Below are 19,434 nucleotides of genomic sequence, written 5' to 3'. Positions count from 1 at the left end.
ATCTCCTCTAACCTAGGCCCAGGAGAGGGTCACGCGACTGTGAAAAATAGTTTTATGGTTGAAAAAATGAGGAATGAAGCGTCAACGACCAACCCTTAGTCCTTCATCTTGGTGGTTCTCAAAAAAAAAATCACGCTTCCTAGGAACACTGGTCTTCACCATCGAAATGCAAAAGGTCCCCCTTTCATCAATTTGCAGAGAAGACTGAAAGAATTCTTTTAATTTTCTGTGCACGGCTACGCTTTTGCAGCTGCGACTGCACTGATTATGCAAACCTCCAGCGCGTGGCCGGCTTCAGCAGAGGAGCAGTGACCATCGTGAAAAGCGCCCCGCCTTCCAGATGCTCGGGGCGGGATGCCCGGCCCCGCTCTGCGCGGCGGCCCAGCACCCTCGGACGCCAGCTGGCGGCACTGGGCGGAGCGGCTCGCGTACCTGCAGCATCGGGGAGGCGGCCTCCTCGCTCTCGTCCTCCTTGCCCTTGCGCCGGCGCTGGGCCTCGTCCTCCCCCTCGTCCAGGGGGATGCTACGCAGCCTGGCCAGGAAGTTGTTGAAGATCATGTCTGTGCTGAGCACGTCCTCACTGAACCAGACCATGCCGCAGCGCGACACCGTGGCCAGCGTGGCGTACTTCAGGTCCTGCACTTCAAACATTATGCGCACCTTGAGAGAAGAGAACACTGAGCACAGTTATTGACGTGGGTTTGGTAGAGACCCGGATGCTAAGATTGTTTTACCCATGTGCCCACTGAAAGAGCAATTTAAATCCAATCTTGCTGCACTTGGTTTACAAGTAAAAATGTCTATGGTTTGCCTCATCACAACATCCACCAACCTCTCTCCCTGAGAATCTGGGCAGGAGCTCTGGTGGGACGGAGCCAACAGCTCCCTGGGTGGCAGGGTCAGCAGTGAGGGGCTGTGGCCAGGTTCCTGGCCTTGAACCTGCCGGCAGGCTGGCCAGCAGGGTCTCCTTTCGTATGTGGGGTTGGCAGCCTCGCCAGGTCCCACTGCTAGTCGCCAGTGGGGCTGAGATTCAGGCTGGACCGTCTGATCCCAGAGCCTTAAGCTCACTGCTAACATGCCTCACAAGATCAATCTTTCTGACAAGTTAGAATCTACTGGGTAGTGAGCTGTAAGCAAAGAACCCAACAAGTCAAATCAAGACACGAGTCTGTGTACGTGCACATTCCCAGACCCGTGGCTTGGTTTCCGAAGCGGCGATAACCACCGATGCTGACCCTTCGTCACGGGAGAGGCTCCTGCTCACCAGCGGCTCAGGAGTGCCGCCGGACTCCTCCCTCCCCTCCCGCCCACCTCCAGCCTGTCAGCCGACCCCACTGGCACAAGCTTGAACTCACACCCACAGCTCAGCTACTTCTCAGCACTTCCACGGCTGTGCCTGGGGTGCCGTGGCCTCCCAGCTCACCTAGCGGGCAAGCTCCAGTCCTCAGTGACCCCGGTCCTGACCTCACCTCGCCCGTTTCCCCTTGGGTCCCGCCCCAACTTCTCTCCGCATCAGCCAGCTGCCCCGCTCTCCTCGCACACGCCGGGCACAGCCAGACGCTCCTCCCCCGCCACCTGCCCCTCCACCTGGAACGCCCGGAAGCCACAGGAGATGCCCCCTCGTGCCCTCGGCTTCCCCGGGGAGCCTCGGCGCTGCCCCTTCTGCCAGCGCAGGCTCCACCCCTCGGCACCGGCGGCTGCTTTCCTCCAGTTTACTTTCTCCATAGCCCCATTACCACTTATCCTGTCTGTCTCCCACCTCAGACTGTGAGCCCTGGGAGGGCAGGGGTTTTGTCTGTGTTGTTTACAGCTGCATTTTCAGTATCTAGAACAAGGCCCGGTACACGACGGAACTCCAGAAAAGTGGGGTCAAAGTCTGAACGCACACCCAGGCCAGGCCTGCCCACGCTCTATCGGGTGGTGTGGTCAGGACCTGGATCAAGGGCTCGTTTCCAAGGTTGACCCTGAAAGCGTCCACGTCTAAATCCCCCCTTCTGCCATTTCCCAGAGATCCTAACTACAACCCCACCTCACGGAGCTGTAGGAAAGGCTACCTGGGAATTACGGAGTATGCGTAATATTCAGCACGTAGTGGAAAGTGACGAATGAACGCTTTGAAAACGCTTCTCACTAGCCACAGGAATGGAAAGAACCTGGCGCAGAGAGGCCCCGATGCCGACTGCGACCGCAGAGGCTGGGGCCGCTCCCCTGGCTGCGCGCCAGGCACTCAGGGCAGGATACTTAGCCTCGTACGTTGGGCGGAAGGCTGAGGCGCTCTCCGTTGGGCAGGGTCAGCAGCTTGTTGTCGTCCAGCACGGAGTTCAAGTTCTCCACCCACTCGGGGTCCACATCGCCGTCAAAGACGATCCACTGGCGCTTCTGCAGCTCACCCCTCACGTTGTCTATGATCCTGGTGTGGGAGGATTTTACAGCAGCGGGTGACTGAGGCTGAAAATGCTCAGCCTGTAACCGTTTCTAAAGTGACTTTAATTTGTCCAGAGCGTGGTAAGCAGAAGAACGGACGCTGTCACCACGAGGACACAGCGCCTAGGTTCCAGTTCTCGGAGTGCAGACGCCCGCCCAGTGCACTTACTTCCTCAGGACGTGTGTGAACAGCCCATCCGTCCACTCCCTGGTGTTGGGGTCCAGGGTTCCATACAGGTGGTCTTTGCTGATGGCTTTAGGGTCGATGATGTGGGCCACGCCCTCCACGCCCTCGAGCCTCTCCAGGGCCTTCAGGAGAACGCGCCAGGCCATGCTCTTCCCGCTGCCCGAGGGCCCCACCATCATCAGGCCGTGGTTGATCTGGGTGATCTGGTAGAGCTGGAGAACCTGAGGGCCAGACGGACCAGCACCGTGAGCACTGCAGAGAAAGAACGTGGCAGGTCCCTCCCCACTTCTCCCACCACCGAGCAACCAACGTGTGCCGTGACTCTCTCAAGGCAAGCACTGGGACTCTCTAACCAGAGAGACCTTCAGAGGGTTTTTACTGAACTGTGGAGCCGTTTGACTGAGTCAGGAGATGCTCACCGAGCTGCCTCAGAAGAGGCCCCTGAGATGTCCTGCCGGGAGGACAGAGACCAGCTGAACGAGCCGCCTGCCTAACCCAGGACCGCAGCTGAGGGTCAGCACGCACAGCTTGTGCACGTGACACGCCTTTTCTTAAGTGAATCTCACAGAGGAGAGAAAGGAAAGAAGTCGATACAGAATGTAAACTCTATCGATTAGCACATTTACGTGGTTAATCGTGGTACCGGAAAGTCTTGTAAGCAGACCTTTTACTGCCACAGACGGTTTTCATCACGATCCCCTTCTAGCCAGCGTTTTCAGAGAACCAACTGTACCATGTAACTGAACATTTCGGGTAAGTTTCCCTATCACTACTCTCAAGTTAAGAAAACATCCTAACGGGACTTGGGGCAAAAAATCGCCACCAACCAGGCGACGCGCCTGGTGGACAAAGCCCGGTAAGACGTGGCCTCTCCCCCAAGCCCACGGCCGTCGTTGCCACTCGCGGCCGCCTGCGGGGTCTGTGAGGCGCCAGCCAACAGCACGATCCCAGCTACCTTTTCAGCCCACGTCCCGCCGACCTCTTCCCCGTCCCCGTATGTCAGGTACATCTCCTGGCACACTTTCTTGAGCTCCTCCCTCAGCGCTGCCATCTCGCCCCGGTGATACTGGACCCCGGGGAACACGTCCGACAGGAGGCTGAAAAGGAGCGGGATGTCTTCTGCCACCAGCTTTGGCACCATCGTCTCACAGACGCTCTGGATCAGGATCTGCGTGGGGAGAAGGGGATGAGCTCTGTGGCGGGCGGGGGGGGGGCTCCACGTCTACTGCCCTGTCCCTGGAGGACCCACGGCACAGCTGTCCCGTGAACAAGCAGTGAGGCCCAGCGCCCTGCCCCCACCCCCAGGCTTCCCGGTCAAATGCGGGTCCCCTCCGTTCACCCCGGGGCACGTGAGCCACAGTGAGAGCCCTCAAGGCATGACTTCATGGTGGCAAAGGGAAAGACAAGCAGAGTCTGGGCCTCAGCGGTGAGGGGGCCCCGCCCACCTCTTGCTCAGGGAGATTCTCCGCGATTTCTCCTTCGTCCACCGCCTCGCCACGCTCCGCCTTCTCCCTCTTGATCTTCTGGATCCGCTCCCGCTTCACGTTTCCGGCACTCACCAGCACGCTCTTCAAGGCTCGGAGACCAAAGTCGTAGTGGCTTTGAGAAGAGAGCTGCTCATCGCATAGTCTAAAAGAGAAAGGGTTTTCTTAAAAAACAGTACATTCTGAGCACCAAGAGCATCGAACATCAAGAAATAAGAGACGGATACGTGGAAGGTAGTGTCGTAACTACACAGGTAAACTTTAAATGGCACACTTGACACATGCTAGAAACACGATTCGGAGTAACTCTAAGGGACTCACTTGAAGAACGGGACGATCTTGTTGGCAAGGACCTCGGCGGTGCGGAAGCCCTGTGAGTACAGCATGACCTGGGCGATGAGCTGCCGGTCGGGCTTGGTCATGGCCAAGCTCCGGAACAGCTTCTTCAAGTTGTCTGGAAGGTTCGACCGGCCCGCGTAGCCGGGGTTCATGGTGATGAAGATGGCCATGTCTGGGCTCACCTTGACTTGTTTGTTCAGCAGCTCACAAGTAATGGGGGCAGAGGCTGAAAATCGGAGGGTGGTGTTAAGACTCGGGATAGTCAAAAAACCACTCCAAAATTTCTGTAAAACTGCAGAGCAAGCACCCATCTCCCTGCTGGCCCAGGACTCCAGGGGAGCTGGAAGCTCTCACCAGACACGACGCCCACCGGCCCAGGCAGGCCCATCTTCACCCACTTCACCCACACAAAAGCCGTCCGAATGTGTAATGGATCAAGTCACCAGAGGCAGGAAGCCCACTATTTGTGCATTACTGAGCATCACAAGGTCAATGCAAGAATAGAAACGCAGCCCAACAATAGTTGCAGAAAGAAAAACCAATCCATGCTGTGACAAAACTGACCGGCTGAGGTCACAAGAATGACCCTCTCCTAGGGTCATCAAAAGAAAACACAAAATAAACAGCCCCCCGCCTCCCATCCCTGGACTACTTAGGGATCAGACTTCCTCCATAGGAGAACATGGAACATGGAGTACACAGGTACTGATTTCTTTGACACTCCTTTTGTTTTACTTAGGAGGTCTGGTAAGATGAGTTACCGTTATTATGGAAAAAAAGGGAACTTTAACAGGTAAACTCCCCAGCGTGGATGTATTTATTTACGTCCTCCAGCTCACGAGCCCAGGCTGTGGGCGCCAACAAGCCCCTGGGCCCTCCGAGCAGGCACTCCCACCGTGACGAGGGCTCGTTCCCAACACTCTGGCCAGGAGGCCTGGCTCTGTGGGATGCAGGGAGGAGGAGGGGGATGCGGGGGGCCCAGAGCGGCTCAAAGCTGTGCTGTGCGCAGATGCCGGGGGAGGGAGCACGGGGACTCTACTACAGGGGAAGGACTGACGACTCCGCGGGGCTGCTCTGGGGCAGGGTGCAGCGTTACCCTGGGCCCTACCGCCTGTCTTCACTCAGGACGCACTGCCCCGCCTGCAGCAGCCGTCCTGGAGCTACGGTAAAGTCTCGCTTCTAATCAAAGAGGCAGCCCCCTCTGCGCCCTCCAGGCCAACGGTAAGGAGAAGCCGGTCTCACTCTTATCGTAGCTGGGGCTGGAGTGCTCGCGCAGCGCCTCCTGGATGCACTGCACCTGCTGGGACACGGCCGACAGCATCCGCTCCTCCAGGCGGTTGAACTCGTCAAAGCAGCCCCACGCGCCCACCTGGCAAAGCCCCACAAAGATCCGTCCCATCGCCTGAAACGAGAAGAAGGGAAGGGAGCTGAAACCACGGCCACAGTGCTGGCTGTACGGGGCTCCGATTCTGGCTTGGATGACTGGTCCCACCCTGGGCAAATCACATCTTGAAACCCCTGTATGCTCATCTTTGAAATGGGAACAATATCGCCTTCCTCCCAGGGTGGGGTGGGGTGGAAGTGGCTGTGAAGGTGGCATCAGCTTCACACGTGAGGCAAGGAGCCCAGCCCCACAGGTCAAGTGCCTCAAAAACAGTGGTACAGATGTAACGTATCATTTTTCCTCCTGTGCCAATAAAATCCCAATGACAAAGTTAACACGTTGCTTAAAAAACCTTTCCCATAATATTTGTTTATTCCCAGGCATAGACACCAGAAAGATATGTTACACTGAGGAGTCTGAAGAATTTGAAGACGTGAAGCTCAAGTTGGTGTCAAGCACGTGCTGGGAACCTCAAAAAGCTCAAGTAACCCTGTCCCCAAAGGACCATGCTGTGCTGTAAGGCTAACACAGCTCTGAGAGGTGCCGCCTGCTATTCCCCACCCAGCCCTCTCAGGCCCTTAACTCTAGGTGGTTCCCACAGAGCTTCTCACCTGGAAGTCAAAGGTTTCATCACAGTTGAAAACTAAAACAAAGCGTCCAAGCTGATGGCCGAGGGCTTTGACAGACTCGGTCTTCCCAGTCCCAGCGGGCCCTATTATTTGAAGAAAAGGAATTGAGAACTCAAATAAGAACACACCTTTAGTTTTAAGAACTGTAAAACGCAATTCATTTTAAAAAACCAAAGTACAATCATCCCTCGGTCTCCATGCGGACTGGTCCAGGACCCCTGTGTCTACCCAAATCCATGGACCCTCGAGTCCAATAGTTGGCCCTCCGTATCCACAGGTTCTGCATCCATGGATTCAACCAACCTCGGATGGAAACTTTAATCCATGGTTGGTTCAATCTGAGGATGTGAAACCGGTGAACATGAAGGGCCGACTGCCTATCTATTAAAAAAAACTCTGTGTCTAAGTGGACTCACACAGTTCAAATCAGGGTTGTTCAAGGGTCAACCATAAATGTGATAACCGCCAACGATTTGAAGTTTTAGAAGGTACCAGCCGCGCAGTTAAGAAATACATTTAGATCATCTGCTTAATCTTGGAAGAGTACGTTTCCTATCTGACTCCACCTGTCCAGGTGTGGGGAGGGACTCACCGAAGGGGGACCCGCCCAACCTGGCCTCCAAGGCCTGTGTCATCGTCAAGTAGCAGCGGTCGGTGAGGGGGGTCTGGACCAGCTTGTCCTGGACACCCAGGTACTCAAAGCCGTAGTTAAACTTGGCGTTTGCCATTTGAATCGACAACTGCTGCAACACATCAGTTTGCTTAGGGTCAAAGTAAAATCGCATTTGGCTGAGCCACTCAAAAGATTTGGCGTTGTCGATCTTGCTCTTGATCAAGGACCTGGTGACATCTCTCTGGTGAACCAACTCTGTAATCTGAAGAAAGAGTCACTTTAAAGAGTTTATCAGAAAGTACATTTCACGAACTAGAGTATGAAAACTAAAGTACATAAGCGTATCCTCGGGGTGCGGGGGTTATTGAGTAGACTTTGAAATTGAGATTCTAGGTCCAGTTACAGTGTAAACATTCACTTTTAAAAACAATAAAACTGTTATTCACACAATGGAATTACACAGAATCAAGAGCTGCAGCAAAAACCAAGAAACAACAAACAAAAACTCTGCTAGTTGCAACTAGCATGAAACGTGATGGGAGAAGAGCTGTCTCTATCCTAACAGTCCATCTGCTGCACACGGGGGCGCAAAGCCCAGCAGCAGCAAGCAACTCGGGCTCAGAGACACGCCGGGCTGGTCCGCCACAGGACATGTTCTTTGGGAAGGAGAGGACGAGAGTGTGAAAGACCCAGAGGGACGAGTGTCACCCCATTGTGTCAGGAGGTCATGTGCGTTAGCTCCTGTCCGCCAAGACTGCCTTTCAACCGTACCAGAGAGCCAAGTACACACCCCAGCGTTTGTCAACAGGCCATCCACTTGTTTTTCTCCCTGACACCAATTAGGATCTCTTTCAAGCGTGAGTTCTTTCAACTGTCCGAGGCGCAGGCCCAGGAACCTGACTGGGAGGAAGGGGACTAACCAAGTGCTCCAGCTTGCGTCTCCGGAGCGGCGGCTGCTCCATGAGGACCGAGTCGGCCAGCACGTTGAGGGTGACCTCCACGTTGCTGAGCACGGGGTGCAGGGGGGCTGTGTCGCCGCTCCCGCCGACGCTGCTCAGCGCCGTCTCCACGTTCTCAGACCAGGCAATCTGGGCTGACAGGACCACGAGCTGGGCCTGCGAGACATGGCACACGAGACCCAAAAGGATGGTTTTAAAGATCAGCCAGTGCCCTCACCTTCAGGCTGTCCCCCTTCTACTGGACAGTACCTGGTATTTGTCAATCCAGGTGATGTAGGTATTTGGGTCAATTGAAGTTGCTTTACCAAAAATCTCAACTTCCGTAACAGACTCAGCAAGGAGTTTGGCCAGCGTGACTCTCATCTCCTTCTCCACTAGGGTGAGCCACTCGTTGATTTTGGGATGTTCAGTAATTGACACAGGAGTTTTAAACATAACCTGAAATAAAGAAACTCTAAGAATTAAAGTGCGCAAAGATGGGAGTGAACCTTTCTAAGTTACAATCAATAAATGTAACTACCTCCTCTCCTTCACGGGATGAAATGCCCAGGACGACAGAGTTATCTTCATTTAGGATGATGCTCGAAACACCAGCAAACATTTTCTTGAAATGTTTCTGTAACTTAGCTACATTCTTGCTGTTTCCAATGATTTCAAGCAAATCTTCATCACCCACAAAATAAAACCTAAAATTAAAATAGCATTTAAGTTGCTAAAACATTACATATACACAAATAAGGGGAATCAAGGCAAAACTTCAAATTGTATAGGAAAGGAAAGTGGATATGGATTGTGATGGACCGTCTCCAGCCTGCATTCAGATCACATCCGAATTTCTTCCAGCCCTCAGCAAAAGATATACACGCACCTAACAAGATCCTGAAGAGAAATTCAATGGATTTCATATAATTCACATCACCTTATGAATTTTTTAAAAACCTGCTCTATTTATACGAAGCCAACTATTCAGAAAGAAAAGAATGCCACTTAGAAAATAAAATACAACTTCCCTGCTGGTCCAGTGGTTAAAGACTCCGTGCTTCCACCACAGGGGGCATGGGTTTGGTCCCTGGTCAGGGAAGTTCCACACGCCACACAGTGTGGCCAAAAAAAAAAGAATCACAGCTATATTTTTAAGAGATGCTAGCTGCCTGGGAGGGTGAATAATAGTTTAAATGAAGCTTAGTAAATGAACCCACGGTAGAAAATTAAGGATTATTCGTTATAATTAGGAATCAACGGATGAAGGAGAAATGGTAGTCACTAAATCGGTCATCGGTAACCAAACCCTTGACCTCAGAGTGACCAACACACAGGCCAGGAGGGAGGGAGGGGCGGGAAGGAGGCGCCGGAGCTGACCTTCCTTTCAGCCCCTGTAAAAACCACCCTCTCTCTCACCTGGGGAAAGATGAGCGCTCTCTTTCCAGGTACTCTCCCAGGGCTTTCTGGATCTTTCCTAGCAGGTCTGCTAATCTCTCCAGAGACCTCTGTACCCCCTGGATGTTCAGAACATCCATGACCAGGGGAGACTTGGATACTTTTTTCATGAGAGCCAAGAATTCCGTGCTGATACTACAAAGCAAATTAAAAGCGAGGTTAACGTCAGCCTTCGTGCAAAGGGTGGCTACCGGCCAAGGCTACCCTTCAGCCCTCCATCCCGGCTCGAGGCTGTACCTCTGGAACCGCTGGGTTTCCACTGGCAGCAGGTGTTTGATGTCTGCGCTGCCCGTGAAGATGCCCTCCAGGTAGACCCAGCGCCTCTGCACGTCGATCCACACGTCGAAGAGAGCCATGATCCGGTTCAGTTTGTCTTCCCAGCTCAGGGCGTCCTCTTCAAACACCTAATAGCGGGTGGATGGAAGGCAGAGCTCAACTGCTCGACTCTCCGCTCTCAGATACACCAGAACTTACCCCGATGTGCAGATAAAGATCCTGTCAAGTTACGTGACTCACATCTTCTACCAGGCACCTGGTAACCGTGAGTCTGGCCATTTTTATTTTTTAATTATTTTTTAAAAATCTATTTATTTTGGCCACACAGCATGCTGGATCTTAGTTCCCCTACAGGGATCGAACCCGTGCCCCCCGCAGTGGAAGCGCATGAGTCTTAATCGCTGGACCGCCAGGGAAAAGGCCCTGACTGTAAGTCTGAAGGTAAAACAGTGGATGTGCGGGGGGGACACCTCCCCACGGCGGTACCTTATAATATGGAGAGAGCTTCATGGCGGACACACTGTTGATGTGCTCTTTGACCTTGTTGAAGAGGTCGTCCCAGCCTCGGATCAGGCGACACTTGTTCTGATAGTTAACCAAGTCTAATTCGTAAGTATTCCACACTTCTCTTATCTGAATTGAAACCAAGAGAGGCACGTCATCAATACGTGGGCGTTTGCCAGCCACACAACTGACCGAGTGTAATGGAGACAAAAGGGACCACATGTGAGGCTCAAATCTACGTCAGTCTATGTCACAGCCTGAAACGAGATATGGAATGCCCGTCAGCCTATTACTCACCTGCTTCAAAAACTCCTCCAAAGCCATCTCCCCCTGTGCTACAAGCAGCACGTCCTTGACAACCGCTTCATTTTTCTGCAAGTCGACGTCCCAGATCTGGCCGAGGGTCAGCTCAGAAACAACCCAGTTTACATGAAGCCGTTTCATCAGCTGTTTCCAGTGGCGATCTTTAAGCGCTTCGGATTTCAGTTCAATCACCAGCATGTTTATCTGTGGAGAGAGGGAGCCATGTTACCCATGCAGCGTGTTTCTAGGAGACATCTGTGACCGCAGCTCTGAGTCACCGACCTTGAGGTAACCTTTCAGAAGCCTCTGGACAAACTCATAGGATGCGTACTGCCGTAATCGTGCGGGGAAGTTTTTCAGCTGGTTCAAGAGGCCATCTAAATTTTGCCGAAGCTGTCAAGAGAAACACAAGATGGTATTTAGTTTGCCAACATTCCTTTAAACGATGAAATATTTTTTAAATGGTTTCAGAAGAAATTTTACATTAACTTGGATGAATAATGTAAACGACCATTAAGTGACATTTTGTCAACTCTAACAGTTCCTTGCTTGCCAAGTCAAGTCTACACTTTCATACGTGAAGGTACACGTAGCAGCTACTGTTAACTCCATGTACCTTCCGAGGCTGCACGGAAACCCACGGCTGCTCCTTCATCTGATCGATCTGCTCCCAGACCTTAGAGAGCTCTGACCAAACGCCTTTGAGGTCCTGTAGCTCCTCTAGGGCCACCTGCGATGAAGCAGAGTAAAGCAGCTGAACTTGGAAGCAGAGCCACCCCGGGGCTCTTGAGACACTGCGGGCCAGAGGCAGCGTGCGCACGCGGCCCCAGCTGCCCGCCGGAGCGGTTCGTACCTGGACGCGCTCCTCGCTGCCCCCGAGCAGGCCCGTGTCTGTCAGCTCCAGCGCCTCCTTGGCCTTCGCGCACTTCTCCCGGTCGTCCTTCAGCCTGCCGAACTTCCCTTCGTAGATGGTGAGAGCCTGCAGCGCCTCCTCCGGGCGGAGGTTGCCCTGAAGCAGTCAAGGCCAGAGGATCAGAGCCGGGGCTCAGGACAGGCGAGCTCTGGCTCTGAAATGGTGGAGGGGGCCTGCTGGGCTTCTAGAATTTGTGATTCCTTGAACACGTCTATGTAGGTAAACATTCAAAAGCTGTACACTGATGGTGCACGTCCATTACTGGGTGAACTTTTAACTCCAGACTTGACACAGGAAAGGTGGAGCACCTCTCGACTCCGCCATCCCCTCACTAAGTGCCGTGGGAGACGGAAGAGAAGAGTCCGGACAGACCTGGGCCTGGAGCAGGACACTCCTGACCGAGGGGACAGGGTGCTTGGGGCTGCCCGCCACGCCCTCCCCGAGGTGCAGAGTCGTCGTATCAGTTACCGAGAGGAGAATGAAAAGGAAAGCACCGTTCTCACCGGAGGAGACTCTACTGCAGCCGTAATTAACACTGTTAACCTTTGAGAACGACTACACAACATATCAAAGCTTTCACTATAACACATTACTAGCAAGGTGAGGCAACAAAAGATACTCAAATTCAGGTGATCACACTCTTGTCTAGTGATCAGTACTCACTCCCCTGCACAGCCTGGAAGCACTGGCGTTAGCAAAAGCACAAGCCTGCTTAACACCGGGGCCCCTCAGCCAAGATGAAACACAAGGCAGGACCTTGGGTCCAGCAGCACAGACAGGGCTGCGGGCAGGACAGAGGCCAACCCAGTAGACGTGGGGCAGCCAAATCAGCCCCTAGGACTGGTGTGGAGAACCTACATCCTCACTACAAAACCAGACTGACGTTCAGAGCATTTCAAAACCCTTCCCCTTCTACGCGTACGTGTATGTCTAAGTTTGAATTCCACCCAGTGAGCCAGGCAGGCCATGACCTACGTGCCCGAGCCCCACACTGGCTGTCCCCCTGCCCGGACGCCCCCTTGGCCACGGCACGCTTGCCAGCCCCTCCCTCAGCCTCCACGTGTCAACCCCCTGCGGAGCAGGAAAGCACCGACACCCCTTTCCCGCGGCACGTGTCACCATCTGACTTAAAACACGTGTTCTTCTCGTTCACTCTTTACCCTCCGTGCCCCAGTGTAGTGTAACTCCGTGCAGGTGGGGCTCCTTTCTGGTCACTGGTGTATCTCTGCTGCCCAGAATAGAGTCGGTGCTCAATAAAGACTTGAATGAACCCAGAGGCCAGGGTGTGGCAGGTCCTGGTACAGAAAGCCTTAACGACTGCGACAATGACGTCAGAGTTCAGGGCTGCCCCCCACTGCACAGACCTAGCAGTGGCGGCAGCGGGATGCTTGGCCCGTGTCCACTAGAAAGGAAATTCTAACTTCTGACTATGCCTAAGTGAGAGGATAACTTACAAACAGAAAAACAATTCCCCGACTTAAGCAACTGTCACGAGGAGGTCTAAGTCGGCTTTCGTGTTTTCAAATCCACTACCTGGAAGTCCTACTCCTTTTAATCACAGGGAAAAGTCTTCATTCTGGAAAGCTAAGCCGTGGCAGGGCCTTTTAAGTCTGAGAGCAGAGATGCCAGGTCACCCGCTGCCGGCCCGGGGCCGAGACTCACCGTGACAGGCTTGGTCTTCTCCCAGTCGGCCAGCAGGTCGGTGGTGCGGCTCTCCACCGCCCGGTCCTCCTGGACGATCTTCATCTGCAGGTTCGCCACCTGCTGCTGGATGGCGGAGTCCTTCCGTCGCATGATGTCGGTGAAGGCCCCCCACTCTCCCTCGATGTTGTCGATGTAGAGCCAGGAAGGCGGGAACTGGAACCTCTGCTTTTCCAGCAAGCGCTGGCCGTTGCGGTAGAGCTTTGAGGGTTACAGAACAGACTGAGCGCTTTCCTTCACAGGGGCAGCAGAGACTGGTGTCAGACCCCCCACGAATGGGAAGGCGCCCCGCGGCTACGGAACACACGGGCTCCCCTCCTGACGGTGCCGTGGCCAGTCCCGTGACGGCTCCTGGCTGCACCGGGTGGCCCTGAGCAGGGTCTAAGCGTGCCAGAGCTGGGCGTCACACCCTCCTTCCAAAGTATGAGAAGGTATGATTCAAGTTTGAGGACTTGAAGGTCCACAACGACAGCAGAAGATTTTAAAAGACAGGAGCCGGTGGTTCTCAAACCCTGAAGTGCCTACGAATCACCTGCCCCCCCTCACAGGCACGGCAGGGGCGCGACAGAGACGCACTGCAGACCCCACCGGAGACACAGCGGGGAACAGAGCTCACCTCGACTTGCTTTTCAAACTGCTTGATCTTCCGTTTCAGGGACTGCACGTAGGTGATGAAGGTCACAGCGTCGGAGGTGCTGGCCGTGTCCACTGAGTGTTGCTCCAGCTCCTGGCGAGACTGTCCGGAGAGAGCAGTGTGTGTAACAGAGCGCCGAGGGCCCCGGGGTCCGCCACGCTGGCGGGGCCCGGCCCCTCACCTTGGAGATCTGGGAGTGGAAGTCGGCCATGTTGGAGCCGAGCATCTGCCCGAATTTGCCCAGGACTTCCTTGTGCCAGGAGTCGTACTTGAGGTTCACCTTGGACTGGACCTGCGGGCGGGGGAGGGAGGGAGCACACGGCGGCGCGTGAGCAAGGCTCTCACACTGCAGTGTCTACGCCTCGGCTTCATTTCAGTCGGACGCTGCCGTCCCCGCTCCTGGACGCCCTCCAGTGAGTCCGCAGCACTCACCTTGCCGTAATCTATGACCACCGGCCCAAACTCCTTCTTGGTCTCCGCGTTGTCAAAGGTCCCGCGGGCCTTCCTTATCTGCACCAGGAGAGCCTGCCACTTGCTGAGATCTTCCCCGAGTCTGTTGTAGATGTTCTCAGCTTGCATGTCCCACAGACACTGATACTGAAGCCAGACCTGCAAGTGAACAAGAACATAGTTAAATACTACAGTTTGACTTTTCACTTTGTAAAACATTAACATATATTTTCATATGCTGTTAAAAGTCTCATGTTCTTTCATTGCTGTTAGGAAAACTCCCACTTCAAATTCGCAGAATTTTCCTATCAAAAGAGAATAGTTTCCTGTTCTCCAAAATGGCTAATATCCCACAAGGTTTGCCCTATCGTTCACTCGTTTTAAGACAGCAAATATCACCTCATCGTTCACATTACATATAGTCAAGACCTTTTAGCTCCATATTCATTAAATCTTATACTCCTAAGTGTGTAAGACAACATATTTGAATGAAATTAGCTTCTCACCTTGACATACTGCTCGACTTCAGTTACGATGCCCATGACTGCAGAATAGGATTCCTCCAGGGCGACGGGGCCATCTGGCATCCGTGTTAGAGCGTTCCGGTAGAACTTCTCTTCTTCGGTCAGCTCATAGTGGACACCCACCTGAGCAAACAAAGCCAGACATGAATGCAGGTAGTGCGCACAAAAATGTGAATCTCAGAGTCACTTTCCCTTAATTAAAAGAAACTGAAAGAAACTGTATTTAAGGGATAACATTCACTTATCCCAGTCACAGGTAACCAGAAGCCTACTTATAACATAACTCCTCAAACCAATGAAAGGAACATCAACCACAAGGCAGAAGATATGGCGTCACTATTGGCACGAGGCAAAAACAGAAAGCAGGCGAGCCCTAGGAGCAGAGGGCACGACGCCCCCGAGCAGGGCCCTGCGAGACCCGAGCCTCTCATCCAAGATGGCAGGACTGAAGGTGGCGCCTACGAGAGCGTGAGACGACCACGACCGAGTGTTAACACCAACGTGGATGCTGGAACCCACAACACAGTCATTCATTTGTTTCAACCATTTGTGGGCTGTCACGTGACAGGCACTGTTGTAGGTACAACAAACAGACAAAAACCTCTGCTCACATAGATTTACATTCTGTGGGAGGAGAGAGACAACCAAGGGAAAAGCAAAATGCACAGAATGTCACAGGGTGAGCAGTGCCATGGAGGAAAGCAGGGAAGAGGGGACGAGGGGATGCGGGTGCAGGGAGGGTGTGTTTTGAGCAGGGGAGTCGGGGGGGCCTCACTGAGAAGGTAACGCGTGGGCACAGACCAGGAGGTGGAGGGAGGGAGACTTGTGAGTGTTTGCTCCCAGGGCTTCCGAGCAAGGGGATCAGCAAGCGCAAAGGCTCAGGGGCGAGGGTCCGCCTGGCACACGTGAGGATGAGCGAGTGCCCAGCGCGGCTGCAGCAGAGCCGCGAGGGAGAAGCAGATCAGGGATGCGGCGTGTCACGTGGGGCCCAGCAAGGCACCGTGGTGGGTGAGACAGGAAGCCGTTAATGGGCTCCGAAAAGAGGAGCGTCAGGGCTAACACACAGTTTTAAGACGCACTCTGGCTGCTGTGTTGACAACAGACTGTAGGGGGCAAAAGCAGACACAGAGAGACCAGTCAGGAGGGGGCTTAAATAATCCGATTGAGGGATTATGGTGGTAGCGCTGGATGTGGTAAGAAACAGATTAGGGTTAATTTTTTTTTTAATTTTTAAATTAACTGATTAACTTATTTATTTTTGGCTGCGTCAGGTCTTCATTGCTGCACGCGGGCTTTCTCTAGTTGCGGCAAGCAGGGGCTACTCTTTGTTGCGGTGTGCGGGCTTCTCATTGCGATGGCTTCTCTTTGTTGTGGAGCACGGGCTCTAGGCGCATGCAGGCTTCAGTAGTTGTGGCGTGCGGGCTCAGTAGTTGTGGCTCACAGGCTCTAGAGTGCAAGCTCAGTAGTTGTGGCGCACGGGCTTAGTTGCTCCGTGGCATGTGGGATCTTCTCCGACCAGGGATCGAACCCGTGTCCCCTGCACTGGCAGGTGGATTCTCAACCACTGTGCCACCAGGGAAGTCCCGATTAGGGTTAATTTTGAACATAGCGACAGTGGGCGTCCAGGAGCAGGTTGGAGGATGGGAAAGAAAAGACTGGGGGAGGAGCAAATCTGAGGGAGGGGACTGAGAGACAAGTCCAGTCTGACACGTCCATCAGGTGGTCACATGGAGACGCCAAGGAGGCAAAGGGACAGGCAGTCTGGAGTTCAGGGTAAGGCCTGGCTGGAGACAGGAACACGGAGTTGTCCGCACCCGGCTGGTATTTAAAGCCAACAGGCTGGATGAGACACAGAGAGAGTGGGGTGGAGACGGTGCTGAACACGTAGGGCCAGTGAAGCAGATGGGCCAGTGAGGTGGAGGAAAGCCAGGAGAGCCGGCAAAAAGAGGGTGGCAAGGAGGGGGCAGGAAAAAGAGACCTGAGCTTACGTTCAGAGTTAAGAAAAGAGAGACGCTTCCGGATAGGATCGCTGTTTTCCAGAAAAGTCGGTTACAGCAGAGATGGTGGAATATGCTTATTTGAAAACCACTGGTCCTATTTAGAAGTACTATTGCCTAGAGACCAGGGACTAAATGCAACGGTCTCTTGAGTTTTCCTTTTGCTCTAGGAGTGTCCTAATAAGAGCGTACTATATCTGGGATTTGCTTTAAAATAATCTGCTGCTGGGGGGTGGGGAAGGGAATATAATGAAACAAAACTGGCCACATGTTGATAAATAAAGCAGAGTGGTATGAGCTCATATGATTCCCTCTGCTTTTGTGTATGTTTGCAAATTCCCATAATAAAATGCAAGTGGGAGGGTGGGCAGGGAAAAGCAGGAATTAAAATTCCCAAAGAAGTTCATGGAGGGAATTCCTAAGAGACCACTGACACCAGAGCTCCAAACCCGACTGTGTGGAAAAGTAACTACTGGGAAAAACGTCAGGTCACACAAAACTTCCTCCAGCTTTCCCTCAGAGTGCCGAGCTGAGGTCTGGAGTTTGAAAAGACGTGTCCAGCGCTCTTCGAAGAGGCGCGTGGAGGTGGAGTCCCAGAGCGAGGGAGGCGCGGCGCTCACCTGGTACCTCTGACTCTGGATCCTGGGCAGAGACAGGACCACCATCTTCCAGGCGAACATCTCCTGGTACAGCTTGTACCTGCACTCCTCGATTGGCGGGTTCAAATAGATGACCTGGTTGGTTATTCTCAGCTCATGAACGACATTCTATGAAGCAAAGGTTTCATGTTTACTCAACAGTCTATTTCAGTAAAATGGCTTTGATAAGGAAGAGTTTCTCTAATTATTAAACTACTTCTGTCTGAACCACAAAGTCTGTTACTTTATTAACAGACTCGGTCTCCCCTGACTTCATGTTTGTGGTCTGTGCCCTCCCCAAAGGAAGAGGAAGTCAGAGGGCAGGCCCCGCTTGGGTCCTTCCTGGGTCCCCCAGTGCCTGGGTGTCATACACACAACAGGTGCTCAGTGAAGCACCATCGGATATGACGTGCATGATGATATCTGGACATGAGGACCTTGCGACCTGAGACACCAGTGACATGAGGTTGATTTTACTGATATATGTTTACAAGTCGGGGTCAGTCTGTGCCACCTGCCAGTGCTTTAAGCTAATGGAGAATTCCAGCTCAGTCTCCATTAGATACTGTATCCACTCAGACACACTCACTGGCTTTTCTGCATCTCAGTATTTTAAAAAGTACACTCTGGGGATGAATATCTGTAATATTCCAAAGTGAAAACATTTTTCAAGCATAAAAGCGGGAAAAAAAAGAAAAGGTATAAAGTCTGCGTAGAAAAAAAGAAAAGCCAATTGTTTCTCCCAGATCAAAGTTTTTAGTTGCCCAGTTCTTCCAGGCTTCTGTTTTGTGAGACCTTTTTATTGGTAAATATAACACACATACTGTAAACTACATAAAACTAACACGTGGCTTAATGAATTAGTGTAAGGTGGACAGCTTTATAACTACCACCCACGACAGGAGACAGGGACCTACTTGCAGAGTCTGAACAGAACTTTCTGGAAAGCTTGATAGGCCCCAGTTGACCCCTCCTTCACACGAATGGGAAATAGCTGGCTTGGAGACAAAGACTGCTGTCCAGTGTGCTGACCAGTGTGCTACTGCATTCTCCCACAAGAATTCGATTCAGATTTTTGTGAAAACAGTGACATGTTAGGGTCATCGTCTGAACATCTGCTTGTAGCAGGTTATCATGTTCAGTTCTGGAAATTTCTTACATGTCATACATGCTTGGAAAGCAGAGATCTTTTTTTTTCCCAGTGTAAATTTATTTCTAAATATTATTTTCTATTTAAAAAAACTTGTTTTTGAAACTATTTTAGACTTACAGGAGAGTTCTAAGGCACCAGCTTCCTCTAATGTGGTGTAATTACCAAAACAAAGACGTCAGCACTGATATAATACTGTGAACTGAAACACTGACTTCAGTCAGATTCCCAGGATCTAACGAGGGCGCACATCACAGTTAGTTGTCACAGCTCCTCACTCCCTTCTGGTCTGTGACCTTTTCTCAGCTCTTCCTGTCTCTCTCTCATGACCCTGGCATTCTGGTGACCTGTGGGATGGCCCACCACCTGGGTCTGCCTGACGTTTTCCTCATGGTTATGGGGGGGAAGACCATAGGGGTGAAGAGCCCTTCTCATCACACCACAGGCGACATCACACATCTCCCCTGGGATGCTGACTTGGGTCAGCTGAGCATGGTGGCACCTGTCAGGTTTCCCCACTGTAAAGTGACCTTTTCCCTGGTAGTTTTTAAGGGGAGAACCTTGTTTAATTTACCCTCGAATCGGCTGCCCTGGGAAATACTGACCTTGATCTTTGGCTCCCCTCCAGGTTTGTGACTAACTTGAGGTGCGTCCGTATCCATGTCAACCTCTGCTTTATCCTCGGCTTGTCCGAGAAGCACCTGGGTCCAAGCTCTCAGGCCAGCTTGCAGGCGGACGCCCAGTATCCTTTCAATCTACAGAGAAGACGTGTCCAAGAACAGTGTTTCTTCCAAAAGTTAGCTCACAGAGCACGTTAAAAGAAAGCTGATGTTTTAGGTCCAGGATGAACTGTTTCTGACTACAAGCCTTCACCCCTGCTTCCCAGCC

General features: G+C 52.6%; 1 protein-coding gene across 1 annotated transcript in view; it reads right to left on the bottom strand.

Annotated features, from left to right (window-relative positions):
- Positions 1–19,434, bottom strand: part of DYNC1H1 (dynein cytoplasmic 1 heavy chain 1) — a 66,446-nt gene that overhangs the window by 27,236 nt on the left and 19,776 nt on the right. The window contains exons 10-35 of the mRNA XM_081230051.1: positions 19,152–19,301; positions 17,379–17,525; positions 14,744–14,884; positions 14,220–14,396; positions 13,969–14,079; positions 13,770–13,889; positions 13,115–13,354; positions 11,393–11,548; positions 11,156–11,269; positions 10,822–10,932; positions 10,534–10,743; positions 10,219–10,365; positions 9,694–9,860; positions 9,418–9,591; positions 8,540–8,705; positions 8,269–8,457; positions 7,981–8,175; positions 7,040–7,322; positions 6,430–6,530; positions 5,677–5,836; positions 4,417–4,660; positions 4,057–4,240; positions 3,567–3,779; positions 2,594–2,832; positions 2,254–2,410; positions 433–660 (exon numbers count right to left, since the gene is read on the bottom strand). Of these exons, the coding sequence (XP_081086177.1) occupies positions 433–660; positions 2,254–2,410; positions 2,594–2,832; positions 3,567–3,779; positions 4,057–4,240; positions 4,417–4,660; positions 5,677–5,836; positions 6,430–6,530; positions 7,040–7,322; positions 7,981–8,175; positions 8,269–8,457; positions 8,540–8,705; positions 9,418–9,591; positions 9,694–9,860; positions 10,219–10,365; positions 10,534–10,743; positions 10,822–10,932; positions 11,156–11,269; positions 11,393–11,548; positions 13,115–13,354; positions 13,770–13,889; positions 13,969–14,079; positions 14,220–14,396; positions 14,744–14,884; positions 17,379–17,525; positions 19,152–19,301 (4,524 nt within the window). The remainder of the gene's footprint in view (positions 1–432; positions 661–2,253; positions 2,411–2,593; positions 2,833–3,566; positions 3,780–4,056; positions 4,241–4,416; positions 4,661–5,676; positions 5,837–6,429; positions 6,531–7,039; positions 7,323–7,980; positions 8,176–8,268; positions 8,458–8,539; positions 8,706–9,417; positions 9,592–9,693; positions 9,861–10,218; positions 10,366–10,533; positions 10,744–10,821; positions 10,933–11,155; positions 11,270–11,392; positions 11,549–13,114; positions 13,355–13,769; positions 13,890–13,968; positions 14,080–14,219; positions 14,397–14,743; positions 14,885–17,378; positions 17,526–19,151; positions 19,302–19,434) is intronic.

This window comes from Mesoplodon bidens, assembly GCF_964165515.1.
Source record: "Mesoplodon bidens genome assembly, chromosome: 3".
Lineage (NCBI taxonomy): Eukaryota > Metazoa > Chordata > Mammalia > Artiodactyla > Ziphiidae > Mesoplodon > Mesoplodon bidens.
The sequence above is the reverse complement of the archived record's forward strand: the minus strand, read 5'-3'. Positions and strand labels throughout refer to the sequence as shown.